The 15312-nt window shown below is 35.3% G+C and overlaps 1 protein-coding gene across 1 annotated transcript; it reads right to left on the reverse strand.

The window, feature by feature from the left end:
* Positions 1 to 14430: 14430 nt before the first annotated feature.
* On the reverse strand, positions 14431 to 14957 carry LOC125831842 (agamous-like MADS-box protein AGL29). Its single transcript, XM_049510977.1, has 2 exons — positions 14759 to 14957; positions 14431 to 14714 (listed from the first exon to the last, which is right to left on the reverse strand). Exons 1-2 carry the CDS (start codon positions 14955 to 14957, stop codon positions 14431 to 14433), a joined length of 483 nt encoding a protein of 160 aa, XP_049366934.1.
* Positions 14958 to 15312: the final 355 nt, after the last annotated feature.

Here is a 15312-nt window from a genome sequence, read left to right on the forward strand (position 1 = left end):
GATTTCCTAATAATCTTCAAACTCTAAATTTGTTTAGTTTGAAAAAATGCACGTGAATTTGTCCATGCAATTATTTACTTATTTATCTTTGTTTGGATAAGCTTGAAAATCGTGTTATATTATGAAAAAATTGGTAGTTAGTTGAAATCGTCTCAATGTATCTAATTTTTTTTTGTGGTGATGACTACTTCAACTTGGAAGCTCAGCCTTTGCAATGCGTAAAGTTTGCTAGATGAGGGGTAAAAACTTTTATATTAAATTAATATAATAATTATTATGGTTAAGTAATTTAAAGTAGTAAACATGCATATTAGTTATATATTTGTTGGTGTTTATGCATTTTAATATTAAAATTAAAATATTAAGTGCCTATGTTAGTGGGTATAAGTTGATAAGAATGTGGTCATTGTTTCAGTGTAACTCTTGTAATCACTATTGCCATGATCTATCACTAATTTCACCCATTATTTTACCTCATTATATGTTATAACTTATGTAACCTTTAGACCATTCATTTACTTACATTATTATCCACATTATTCTTATTCAATACAAATAATAATTCCTCCCCTATAAATAGTGGTGTTTCTTCATTTGTGAAGTGTATGTCAAAAAAGATGAGAAGTCTGAAAAAATATTTTAGTGTGCAGTGAGGTAAGTGTAGTGAAAGAGAGTTGAGACAAAGAAAGTATTCTTAACTTCAACTATATTCACTATATAAAAGAGAATATTTATATGTTGAAGGAATGTGTGTTCTTATGTAGCGCTTCAGACTCCTCAACTAAATTTGGAGTTGTTTGAGTTATACGACGTTGTTGGGCTGTTGTATCCTGGAGGGGACGAGTCAAGTGTGATATTGCTGGATCAGTGTAGATTATGCTGCATTGGACTTGAATCTCCTTGAAGAGAGTGAGATATCAGCGCCTCAGCCTGAATGATATTTTATTCATTTTTATTATTTTATTTTTAGCTGTAATTTATTGTGTTTGTAGTATATTACACCTACAATTTTAAGGAGACTCATGTTTTGTTACAGTTTGAAAAAGTGCGGATATCAAGATAGAGGTCTCAACATCATTCCGCTCAAACGTCACTCTCTTCAAGAGATGGAAGAGAAGAGGTGTACGGTAAAGTATTTTTCTACTTGATCAATTCAATTGTAGAAGATGTAACGAAAAAAAAATTACCTAATATTTTCATGAATAAAGTGATATTACTTTTAATGAAAAAAATGATATCTGAATTCTTAAAATAGTTGGGGTTCATGAAATGATGAAAAAATATTTATGAAATTGTGATTTGTGCATCTTTGAGAAATGCTCTTAGAAAAGAGTATTAGAAACACATATATTTATTATGGAATAAATCACATGTTGTAATTTGGCTATAATGGGATGATTTTTGAATCTAACCTGAGAGTTGTAAATAATTTATGAAAAACATGTCGGGTAGCCATTTAACATGAACTGTTTGGTGAGATAATTTTGTTCTTGGAATGAAAAAATACCACAAAATATGTGATGGAAATTTCCTTGTCAAGTCTTGCAACTCCTTTTGATTCAATTGTGAAAATGGTGTGACAAAGAAAGAAGGAGTTTGCTAGCCTAATAAAAACATGAGATTTGTGACTGACAAGTACAGTTGATATTGCGTTTGCAGTAAAAGTACTTAGCAAGTATGAGTAATTCAAATGAGAAAATTTGGTGCTATTTGTTGAAAATGAGAAAAGCAAATTGGATTGTTTGCTAACTCTACTATGGAGTTTAATGTAACAGAAGAAATTAAGCTTCAACTAGTGGAAAAGTGAACTGATTTTACTATATCAAACACTTTATTTTGACAAATTAATTTTTCTAATTTTTATTAATTGTGATAGTATCAACATTATTGGTAGAATACATAATCGTTATTATAACAATATATTTAGACTCATGAGAAGAAAACACAATATTTTTAGATATATTGATCGTTGGTATACCATCAATATTAATTAATTGTTTTAAATCATGCATATTCATAAACTAAGACCTTAGCAAGATAAGAGTTTGAAGCAGATAGAGGGGGATGAGATTGAAGCTCATAAAATTCTAAGTCATATATGAGGAAATACAACCTGAAGACTAGAGATTCCATAACTAGGTTCAATAGGAAAAACGAATCATATGATCACTTGTTGTGAAATGCCCTAATATTTTTTTTCAATCCCTGTGATTTGAGTGAATTTATCCTATAATGATTTGTCGAGGTTAAGTCTTTGAACTCTTAATGAAATTTTGTATCTAGTATAGTGGGGTGTCAAATTATAAGAGCACCCTTGACAAATTCGTCTATATGAGTGTGAAAGTAGGTCGTTTTCTATGAGAATGGACTTGTTCTAAAAAATGCTCATGAAAATCGGGATAACTCATGACCGTAAAGTACTGCTGTGAAAGTGTATGTCAATACCTATATTATTGTGTGTAAATAGTGATACTTTATTTCCTTAAGAATTCATAGTTCAACTCTAAAACTGCTACTGACTCATGAGTAAAGGTTATTGTTTTACTAGGTGAAGGTTCAATGTAGAGCACATCCTCATTATGCATAAGGGCACAAATTAGTAAGTTCTTGTTTGGGGTATCCGATCGGGTGAAAAATGAGTGTAGGAAGGCTATGCTTCTAAGGAATAGGGATATCTCCAGACTAATGACTCATGCTCAACAGGTTAAGGGAGATAAGCTTAGGGGATTGGCTAAGGATAACAAAAAGGCCAGAACAGGAAACTATGAATACTCACAACAAAAGTTGGATGGTGGAAATCGCTCACAGTTTCAACAGAGATCTACAGCCCCAGCACATTCATCAGCTAGTGCTCCATCTCCCAGGTTTTGACAGGATAAAAAAGGTAGGGCATTAGGCTCTAAGTCTCAGGGGAGTGCTTCAGGTAACAGGACCTTTCCAACTTGTCCAAAGTGTGGTAAGAACCATCTGGGGGAGTGTTTTGCAAGCGAGGAATGGTGCTTTGGGTGTGGTCAGTATGTCCATAGGTTGAAGGATTTCCCTTCTGCCAAGCTGGGGCAAAGAGGTAACAACAATAAGGCTCAGTCTATAGCTCCAGCAGCACCAGCAGATCGCCCAACTCAATAAGGCGCTTCATTTGGTACAGGTGGCAGTCAGTGCCAGAATAGGTTGTATGCTCTCCAAGCTCTCCAGGACTAGGAAGATTCTCCTGATGTGGTCATTGGTACATTACGAGTCTTTCATTTAGACATTTACGCATTGTTAGATCCAGGGGCTACATTGTCTTTTGTAACTCCCAATATAGCAGTAAACTTCGATGTTTGTTCAGAAACTCTCTCAGAACCCTTCTTAGTCTCCAGTTGGTGACCCAGTTATAACTAGACGGGTATACAGAAATTGCCCTATCACAGTCTCTCAGAAAGTTACCTCAGCAGATCTTGTAGAGTTAGAAATGGTAGATTTTGATATCATTCTAGGCATGGATTGGTTACATTCTTGTTATGCCTCAGTCGATTGTAGAACTAGAATCGTTCGGTTTCAGTTTCCAAACGAGCCAGTCTTAGAATGGAAGGGTAGTAGCTCAATGCCTATATGTCGATTTATATCTTACCTTAAGGCCAAAAAAATGATTTCCAAAGGGTATATCTATCATCTTGTTCGGGTTAAGGATTGAAGCTCCGAAACCCTAACTCTTGAGTCAGTCCCAGTAGTAAATGAGTTTTCAGAAGTGTTCCCAAAAGATCTTCTCGGAGTTCCTCGCGAAAGGAAAATTGACTTAGGAATAGATCTCCTTCCATATACCTAGCCCATTTCGATTCCTGCTTACAAAATGGCTCCAGCCGAGCTTGAGGAATTGAAGGAGCAATTGAAATACCTTCTAGATAAGGGCTTCATCAGACTTACTATCTCTCCATGGGGTGCTCCAGTGTTGTCTGTGAAAAAGAAAGATGGTTCTCTCAGAATGTGCATTGACTATCATCAATTGAACAAAGTCACCATCAAGAATAAATATCCCATCCCTAGGATTTATGACTTGTTCGACCAACTTCATGGTGCGAGTTGCTTTTCTAGGATAAACCTTAGATCTGGCTATCATCATCTCAAAGTCAAAGATAGTGACATTCCAAAGACAACCTTCAGGACTCGGTATGGTCACTATGAATTTGTAGTTATGTCTTTTAGATTAACAAATACTCCTTCAGCTTTCATGGAATTAATGAACATGGTGTTCAAACAGTATTTGAACTTGTTCATCATCATCTTTATCGATGATATCCTCATTTATTCTCAGAGTGAAGAGGAGAATGTGACTCATCTGAGAGTTGTCTTGCAAATACTCAAAGATCACAGTTATTTGCTAAGTTAAGCAAATGTGAATTCTAGTTACAGTCAGTTGCTTTCCTTGGTCATGTGTTATATACCGAAGGAATCCGAGTGGATTCTTAGAAAATTGAGGCAGTGAAACACTGGCCCAAACCCACCACTCCAACAGATATTAGAAGCTTCTTAGGTTTGGCTGATTATTACAAGAGATTTGTTAAAGAATTTGTTAGTGGTTAGATGAGTGTGAGAAAAGCTTCTCAGAACTGAAGACTAGGTTGACTATAACTCCGATCTTGACTCTACCAGATAGTTCAGATGGTTATGTAATTTATTGTGATGCATCCAGGGTCTGCCTAGGTTGTGTGCTGATGCAGAGAGGTAAGGTCATAACTTATGCTTATAGACAACTTAAGGTCCATGAGAAGAACTAACGACTCATGACCTCGATCTTGCAGCCGTAGTATTTGCCCTAAAGATTTGGAGACACTACTTGTATGGTGTTCATGTTTATGTGTTCACAGACCATAAGAGCCTCAAATATGTGTTCACCCAAGAGTTGAATCTTATTGCTTGAATTCCTCAAAGACTATGACATGAATGTGCTTTACCATCCTGGTAAGGCCAATATAGTGGTTGATGTTCTCAGCAGACTGTCTATGGGTAGTGTACCACATGTTGAGGAAGAAAAGAAATAGTTAGCCAAGGATGTTCATCGGCTTGCTCGCTTAGATGTTCGCCTTACAGACACATCAGATGGTGGTGTGATAGTTTAGAATGGATCAGAATCTTCATTGGTAGAGGAGGTTAAGGAAAAATAGGACAGTGATCCTATATTACTTCAGTTGAAAGGTGTAGTTCATCAGCAAAAAGTTGAGGTTTTCTCCCAAGGGGGAGATGGTGTGCTTTGTTACCACAGTTACTTATGTGTTCCTAATGTGGGTGAGTTGAGGCAGCAGATCCTTACAAAAGCCCATAATTCTAGATATTCTATTCATCCAGGTGCCACTAAGATGTACCGTGACCTACGAGAAGTCTTTTGGTGGAATGACATGAAGAGGGACATAGCAGACTTTGTGGCTAAGTATCCTAACTGCCAACATGTTAAGGTAGAACATAAAAAACCAGGAGGTATGACTCAAGAGATTAACATTCCTATATGGTAGTGGAAAGTGATAAACATGTACTTTATTACGGGTTTACCTCGTACTCGCAGACAACATGACTCCATTTGGGTGATAGTAGACAGAATCACTAAGTGCGCTCACTTCTTGGCTGTCTAGACTACAGATTCAATGGAGGACTACGCAAAACCCTACATCAATGAGATAGTCAGGCTACATGGCATTCCCTTGTCTATCATCTCAGATAAAGGTCCTCAGTTTACCTCTCATTTTTTGAAATCATTTCAGAAAGGTCTTGATACTCAGGTAAATCTCAGTACAACATTTCATCCACAGACGTATGGTTAGGCAGAGCATACTATTTAGACCTTAAAGGACATGTTTAAAGCTTGCGTGATCAATTTCATGGGTGGTTGGGATGATCACCTACCTCTGATAGAGTTTTTCTATAATAATAGCTTCCATTCCAGTATTCAGATGGCCTCGTATGAGGCTCTATATGGTTGTAGATGTAGATCTCTGGTTGGTTGGTTTGAAGTAGGTGAACCAACCTTGATTGGGCCAGATTCGGTTCATGAGGCTATGGAGAAAGATTATCTCATCAAAAATAAATTAAAGACAACCCAAAGTCGTCAGAAGTCCTATGCAGATGTGAGGAGAAGGGACTTAGAGTTTGAAATCGATGATTGGGTTTTTCTGAAGGTATCACCTATGAAGGGGGTAGTGAGATTTGGCAAGAAAGGGAAGCTCAGTCCTAGATATGTAGGTCTTTACAGAATCCTGAAAAGGGTTGGTAATGTGGTATATGAGTTGGAGTTGCCAGCAGAACTAGCAGCGGTCCATCCAGTCTTTCACATTTCCTTGTTGAAGAAATGTGTGGGTGATCCAGCATCAATAGTACCATTAGAGAGTGGCTGTTAAGGATAGTTTCACTTATGAAGATGTGCCAGTTGAGATCCTTGATCGCCAGGTTCGTAGGTTGAGAAATAAGGAAGTCGTTTCAGTAAAGGTTTTGTGGAGGAGTCAGTCAGTACATGGAGCTACTCGAAAAGCAGAAGTAGCCATGATGGCCAATCATCATCTCTTTCCTTCCGATTCCATTTTAGCTTGAGGTAATAGTTCCTCTTCAGTCTCTCAGTCTACTCTTGTGTAATTCAGTCTCAGTATCATGTTCCTTCAGTTATCCTTGCATTTTAGTCTTTTTATCATTCATATATCAACTTCTAGTACTTAGTGGTAGGGATTGCATCTCATTCCCACCTTACTAAGCTTGTTTAGACTTCATTTGATGATGAATGTTTCCAAGAGGGAGATATTGTAACACCTCAACTCGGGAAACTAGAAAAATGCAGCTTTCCAAAACATGGTGTCAGAACAAATGAAAACAACCCATGGACCGTAGGTAGAATTACGAACCGTTGGTGGGGTCCTGTGGTTCAGTCCCAGGGGAATTTCAGAATCTAAACATAAGACCTACGGTCGTGGTCCACGCTCAGTCGATGGACCCACAGATCATAGGTGGGGTCCATCGTTGGGGTCAAAATTTTGATGGTCTCTGATCCCACCCACGGTCAACCAGTACAGTCCGTGGTTGGACCTAAAGACTGTAGGTGAGGTTCATCAGCCAATTAGAGGAAAATTGTTGTTGGGTCAAAATCAAATAACCATATCTTTTAGCACAAAATGAATTAGGTGGCCCGTGACCTATCAAATGAAAGATAATTGAATCCTTTTTCCAACGCCACCAAGTTTGCTAAAATCCAAGCTTAGAGTAAAAAGTTATACTCATTTTAGTGAAGCCATGTCGGGCAGAGCATGAACGACGGCTCCTAACGACGGTTGGTAGGTCAAACGATTGCCCGTCAGTCTTATAGTAGGTGGCACTCGTCAGATTTAAGTCAGGGTCGTTTTGGTCCTTTTCTCTATGCTTTGGGCACTTAAACTACGCAATTTGATGCCTAAACTACGCCATTTTACTCAGTTTAAGCCTAATAACTTAGTCAGACATACTCAAAACCTTTATTCACCAAAAAATATCCAAACTTAGAGCAAAAAGCAGAAGAAAGAGGAGCCAGTTTCCCAAGAAACAACTAGAAGGTTTGCTTCAAGCTTCAGCCCCGAAATTGAAGGATTTCTCTGTAGATTCGTCACTAGGTATGTGGGATTTCACTAGTGGGTTCCTTTCATCCACTAGGTCCCTAGAATTCAGTCAGTTCCTTGATTCTACATATCTTATTTAGACTTAGGGTTTGTAAAACCTTGGATATTTAATGTGATTTAGCTGTTGTAGTATCCTAAATCAAAATAACTTGTTCTTAGAAAGTCTTCTTAATTCCTTGTATGAAACTCAGAATTCTAGTTGTATATATTCTCTTAGTCCGTGAATTATACTTGCTAGGTTATTTGAACAGATAATCATGCTCTAGAGTTTGAATGATACATTATCAGTCTATAAATGTTGCATTCTCATATTGCATGTCAGTATTTTGAGCTATTCACAAATTCAGCATTTTAGTTACATTTGTGTCATATACATATTCAGTTGGGAGTAGAGTTAGCACCGAGTTGGACTAGGGTTCAGCGTACCCTCATAGTGCCAGAACTACGTGCCCCTATAAGAGTATAAGTTCCCTCTGTTAGGCATCAGATTTAGTGATCACGTTAGACATGCCTTTATACCCCTGCAAGGTATATTGGGTCCTCTCGATGGGGCGTATACATCAGACTCCACGTTGGATCACATGGTATATGTCATTTAATAGTAGCTCCCACAGTCAGACTCTTAGTGTATTTGACCATGTTTTCAGTATATACTTCAGCATTCAGCTTAGCTTTTCAGTTATGTTTCAGTTTTTACATTCTTGCTCAGTTATGCTTTGTTCAGCTTAGTATATATATCATGCATGCTCAATACATTTCAAGTACTGATGCATACTCTGTGCTACATCCTTTCATGATGTAGGTTCAGGTACTCAACATCCAAATCGCGCTTAGATCGATTCTCGGTCTGCATTTTAGCAGATTCAGTAGTGAGTCCTCATACTTCAAGGAAAATAGACATGCTTTTAATTTTAGTCTTTTTATTCAGGTTTTCATTTTTGTTAGAGTTAGCTGGGGGGCATGTCCCAGCAACTCAACTCAGTTAGAGGCTTTTTAGACATAGTAGTAGAATCAACTTTAATTGTTAAGTTTAATCTTTCAGTTTTTATTAAACTCTTAGTATGTTTTATACATTCAGACTAGTTGGGTATTCCCCACTTTCAATTATCCATTGTTTTAGCTTCCGCATAGTACATGTTTTATTCATTTATTCTCAGTATGCTTGATATATACCAGACACAGGGTTAGCTTGGGGTCACTCATGATCCTAGGTCTCGTGTTACGTCAAGGAGATAGCCTCAAGGCGTGACAAAAAAATGTGTCCATGAACAATGATGAGAGGGTTATTTAAAGGATTAATTATAGGGTAATTTGGAGATGTAATTTAATGTGGGAATTCAAGATTATTCAAATATCCTTGAGTGGATTAGGCTACACAACTGGAAAGGTATGATTCCAGTATGATTCAAACATATTCTTAGAGAAATTCGAATTGAGACGTCAGATTTAGGGCGAAAGACGAATGAAAAAGGAGATACTTCCACCCGACTCATTTGAGAATGTTATTTCTACGGAAATCATATGGAAAGGGTAAGGGGAGGGACACGACTGACCCACAAATGGACTCACTTGGGTTTGCTGATAACTGGGTATTCGTAGTGAAGAAGGCGAAGTACAAGGGTCGGGTTGTTGGTATACATATTTTTTTATTGAGTCACTTTGGTGGACTGATGTATTGTAGAGGTTGGGTCTTTGGTGTTATAATTTGGATGTTGGGTGGGATGCTGAATTTTGCGCCTATTTTGGTCTAAAATTGGATGAAAATTGGCTAAATCTTGCAGATAGGAAATGACCATATGTGTTACAATTATAGTCAATTGAAGTTAAGATTTTAGTCAACTTGAGTTTAATTAGCAAATTCGGCTAAAACTTAAATAAGAAGAATTAATAATTAGCTAACAAGCTTCTAATCTTAACCTAATTATAAATTAATTAACTAAAAATATAAACTATAAACTAAACTTAACTAATTAACAAAATATATAAGTATAACTACATTTTTTAAGATGATTTTGGAAATTTATAAAAGGTAGATATATATATATATATATATATATAGAGAGAGAGAGAGAGAGAGAGATATTATTTAAAAATATAAAAAGTGACAAAACTATTTAAAAATAACTTGAGAAACATTGTGAACTTTATTAAAAGCTGACTACTTCAAAACGTTTGAAATTAAAGAAGCTCGATAATTAATCCATGAAGTGGAGGGTCAAATCTAGGTGTCAACAACTGCCCCTCGTTTGTCTGAGATGGATGAAAGAGATCCGAGGCAAATGAAATTGACGAATCCAATTTTCTCCGTCCAATAATTCATCTTTTTGGAAGTAGAATGGCAAGGATTTTGAGAAATTATGGTCGGACTCTAGTATTGGGTTTCCAACTTATCTCAAGTTATATGAGAACTCCGTCCACTAGGAGTTAGAAAGATACTTTATTTAGCGCACAATTTTGAAAGAATTCAAAAGCTATTCAGGTGTGGAAGTATGGGGACATCAAAAAGCTCGAGAATGGAGTGAGAACATATTTGTTGGAGTACAGTCAAGTTTTCGAGCTTGCCTACATATCCCTAAACTTTGTGAATCAGATTGTTTGTAGTTCGACTCAATCGGTTGAAAAGGAAATCTCTTATGCGGAAATAACCTTTAGCTTAAGGGTGAGTGACAAAGAAATTGAACGTGGAAAAGCGGCAAGCAAACATCTCAACTATGAATGTGGGGTCTTTCACACCCATAGGTAAGAACTTACTTGGAAATATCTTCCAAAGCTCTAGGTGTATTATCACTCGAATTTGAATATTTACCTCTTGTGAGAATTGAAATTTTCACTAAAGGCAAACCTAAAACTATTAAACCCCAAAAAATACCCACACACCTTATGATAGGGATGGGGTTTGATTGTGGTGGAAGTCGTTCCTTAACTTGCTTCCTAGGAGGTTGATATTCCTTTTTGGACTATATTCCTGTTCGCTGCTAAGAAAAAGTCCCACGTTGTGTTGCATCCTATTTTGACGTAGTGCACTTTGTATATTGAAAAGTCTGGAAAAAATTGTTAGGAGAAAATGTAACATAAATACAAATATAATTTGTTAACAATAATGTGGTATAAGGGTTAAGCTACAATTGTGTAATATTGTGATGTTCTAGGTAGGCTGGGAAAGCCTTAGGGTGATGTAATTAAAGCACTTAGTCATGACATTTACTTGTGAAGGGTAAGAGTATATGAATAGAGAAGTGAGATTGTATACTTTCATATGACATATCTGTTCTGATTTTCTATATTATATTATGTGATAGATTTAGATAGACCGATGACGCCTACCAGTACGTGCGGTTGTACTGATACTCACTTGACATAGTCTGGTTGTAGGTTCAGTGATGTATCATAGGTATAGAAGATTATGATCTCCAATAGCTTCCATGCTCATTTTTTTTTATTATGGTGGGAGTTGTGTCTTATTTTCTTGTACAAGTTATACCTCCTTTGTAGCTTTTGTACCGTTTAGACTAGTTCCTTGCGTGGTGTTTTTTAGTCTTTCATATAAGAAGTCATTTAAAGTTTGATTTTAAAAAAATATGTTTAATGAGCCTTTAATAGCAAATTATTTATTTTTTGTATGTTTTAACTGGTTTGGATGATAAGGGTTCTCCTAGTTAGGTGTTATATTAGGTGCCTGCATGGCCTGGTGGGTTAGGTCGTGATATCCGTGGAGTCAAATTCATGGGCAAGATTCACCAATTGTTACTTGACAACCAGGTAGGCTAGGTTTCTTTCAATTGCGTTGTATAGACCCGTATTACTATATTATATCATGTAGATGTTCAGAAATGGCATGTAAAAGGATTTTGGTTACATAATATATATGGTTAGAAATGTTGTTATGTGTTGTTAGGGTGGAGATGAAGTAATTACTAGAGAATGGTTCTCCCGTTCTTGATTGCCTTGAGTTCTTTATTAGGATGGTTGTACGTTTCTGATTATGTGTGTATGCATGTCCACGGTTTGTACTATCATTGTGCAAGTCATGGTAAGAAATACATAGGAAACATATGTAGCTAAGCATGTTGATAATCTCATGCAATGAACTAGTTATTTGACTTATGGTTTCAAGTGTTATGGTTCGTCATGTTTGGGATTGTGCATTATTGTCCATGTTTGATTGTTGGCTCGGGTATCACGCTTTGTACAAGATATCTTCATAGTTGGCTCAAATACCATGTCTGGTATATACTAATGGTTGGCTTGGTTACCACGCTTGGAACGAGGATATCCACATATGGTTGGCTCGGGTTCTATGCTGGTACACTAACTACGGATGGCTCGAGTACCACGTTGGTACGCTAATATTTTAAGTTTAGGTCCCTTGAGAGGACCAAGTATGTGTTTATGGTTTCATAAGTGAACCTAGTTTACTTTTTATCAATGTAATTGTTGCATGTTGGATCTCTGAGTAGTCTTGGTTACTTGTATGTGATCATGTGGGATATGGACCATATTAAGGTGAGTCAGGATAAGGACTAGAGTCCGGCTATGTGTTACTTTTCATGGTTGAGGTATGTTAAGTGTTTAGTGACAACTGAATCCTTTGGGGGTTATTTTACATAATTATTTTCACTATTGGGTTGAGTTTATCGAAATTCAATTCCTTAGTTGTCTAAATTGTGTTTCTGTTTATAATGATGGGAAAAGGGCCAAGAATACTCCTAACCTACTGGAAATGACTCAAAAATACCCTCCTTCCACGAGTTGGTCTAAGAATATCCTCCACCTTTGTTTGTGCTTCAAAGATACCCCTCCTTCCACCTTTTGGTCTAAAAAAACTCTCAATCCAAATTTGATTTAAATAAATTCTTTAGTCATTAGTTAATTCTTATATTTTTTATAAGAATTTTTTTATTTATTCAAATTCTTAATATTAGATCATCTCAAAATAATTAAAATATTTAAATTTAATATAAAATAAAATAATTTTTTTATTATTTAAAAATAAAGAATAAAATTCTTATTCTTGTTATTGCAATAACACAACAATTTTCCCACTTCTAAAAAAATGACTCTCAATCTATATAAATTTCTCACGTCTAATTACCTTCCCTTTGGATAAGCAAACTGCATCACAATTGTCAAAAATTTCCACGAGAAACGAACCTCCTTTGCTCCCATCATGGAGTGGGACTCAGAGATACTTAACAAAATAATTTTATCAAATAGTTTATTATTATTATTATTATTATTATTATTATTATTATATGTTATTTATCAAAATGAAAATTAAGAAAAATATTGAAGTATTGATATAATTAAATTTCAGCATGATAATTTAAATATAATTAAAAAACAATCCAAATAATTAAAAAATCATTCAACAAATCAAAATATAAAATAATAGTGTATAAAATATAAAATAAGATAAATAATTTACTGTGTGAAAAATGAAGGATAAGAATTTATTGTGTTATTATAATAATAAGAATAAAATTTTATTCTTTATTATTAATTAATACATTTTCATTTTATTTTACATTAGACATAAATATTTTATATATTTTGAGATGAGCTATTATTTTTGAGCCATTTCCAAGGATAGCAGCTCTAGAGGTAGAGCAAGCAACTGAGCCCGTAGTGAGATAACGTGGCAAAGGTAGACATAGGGACAGGGGCAGAGGAAGGGAAACACCCGCCAGAGGTGGAGCTTAGGCTGAGGATGTAGTATCAGTACTAACTGCATACTTTCTTTCTCTATTATTTAATAATATAGGTTTGGACGTTTAGGATTCAGGTTGTTGTTATTACGATTTTCAATCTGCTTAGTAGAACTTTCGGTAAGTCCTCATCATTCGAGGACGACCTCTATCTCCTATTCGCTATTACATTTTCAGTTTTCAGACAATTAGAGTTAGCTAGGGGCATGTCCTAGCAAGTAACTTTAGTAGAGACTATCAGACAGTCAATTAGCTTCCGTTTATGTTTATTCAGATACTTGTCTACTTGAAGATGTGTGAGCTTTAATAGACTATTTCAGTTTAGCATCGGCATTCAATTATTTTCAGTTGTTACTTTAGCGTTTTTTAGTTTCATGCCAGACCATGATTTAGCTTGGGGTCTCTTGTGACTCTAAGCACCGAGTTACCATTAGGGGGTAGTGTTGAGTCAGGACACTAATTTAGTAAATTAATTTATATGAAATTTAAGCCTTGAAAAAAAAGTGTAATTGAAAACACATTCTCTATGGCATATGTAATAGTTTCGGGTGCCTTACATACTTGTATTGGGTGCTAATGTGCTCCAAAATAAATAAATAAAAACTCTTTTCTGTTACTTGTATTGAGTTGAAAATTCAAGTGCAATCCCTCTTGACATATTGAATATACTAATAAAATCAATAAATATTCGAGAAGCTCATATTATAGAGACTCACCATCTCACAATGCTACTCTTGATGTAAATGTAAATGCACTAAACTTGACAAAGATGGAAACATAAAAAAAAAAATGAGTATACTAGAGTTTTCTTTGATCCATCAATTTTACACTATTTACGACTTCAATAAAATATTTCAATTGATTTACCATTCTAGACAACACAAAGCATCATTAAAGTCTACAGATAAAACAAACAAAAAAATATTTGACTTAATAATATGAAAGCTCCATGACCTTCTATTTGGTGGCCTAAAACCTCATATAAATGGATATTTGAAGACTAAAAAGTGACTTAATAATAGAGAAAATCATATTAGCATACTCGATCACTGATAAGAACTTCTACAAGTATAGCTCAAATATCAAGATTTTCAGTTACCAACTCCATGAGAATTATGAGTTCAAGAACTCTCGTCTTCTTCTGGCTCAGGGACAACATTTAAATCAAACTTGAAATGCTTGCCCAAAATAGCACTTTTTGTTTCATTTAAAATTTCCTTTACCTGCAACAACATTGCCACCTTCTTCTCCTCCATGTGTTTATCCGAAGGTATTTCTGAGCCAGGGTGCATAATCTTATACATTAATATTCGTCTTCTTTCTTTCTCGTTAAGTTCTTGCAATTCTTTGCGAAGATCTTCAAATGCCTCAAATCCAACAGATTTTCCCTCAACATGATCACGTGCTCTAGTTTCACTTTTAAAAATTTATCAATTATTTCTTCTATACTTGTGGAACCATAAGAAAATGGTTTTCCAATTGGTGAAAAGAGCATAGCACCAACTTCATCTCCGCTCCGAGTTGCAAGCTTTTCTGCATCTTGAAACAAGGTTTTTTTCCTTTTGGAAAAACTTATAACGCGTGCTCTCTCATACTTAATTAACTGCATCTCAATCTTTTGCTTACCTTTTTTGGGCTCATTTTCCATCACAGAAGAAAATAAGATATTTTTTTGTATAAGGTTGAGCAATTCTAAGAGGAGCAATTGTATAATTTATAGTAGGTGTGTAAGTGCATTTGTCACGAGTATTGTAACATTCATTTGATATGTTCATACCATAAGTCTTATTGTTGTCACATGTATTATCAATTTTATATTATGACTCTATTTCAAGTGTATTGTCACGTTTATTCGGTGTTATTGTATTATATGAATATATTATGTGATTATCATGGTTTCTAACAAATGTTGTCTTCTTATTTATAATGTTTAATTGAATCTAAAGGAATTTTTTTTTGTTATTTTTATTTAATATTTTCATATTATGAGTATATTTCGTCAC

Source organism: Solanum verrucosum, unplaced genomic scaffold (genome assembly GCF_900185275.1).
Source record: "Solanum verrucosum unplaced genomic scaffold, falcon-dt-bn FXZP01000192.1, whole genome shotgun sequence".
Lineage (NCBI taxonomy): Eukaryota > Viridiplantae > Streptophyta > Magnoliopsida > Solanales > Solanaceae > Solanum > Solanum verrucosum.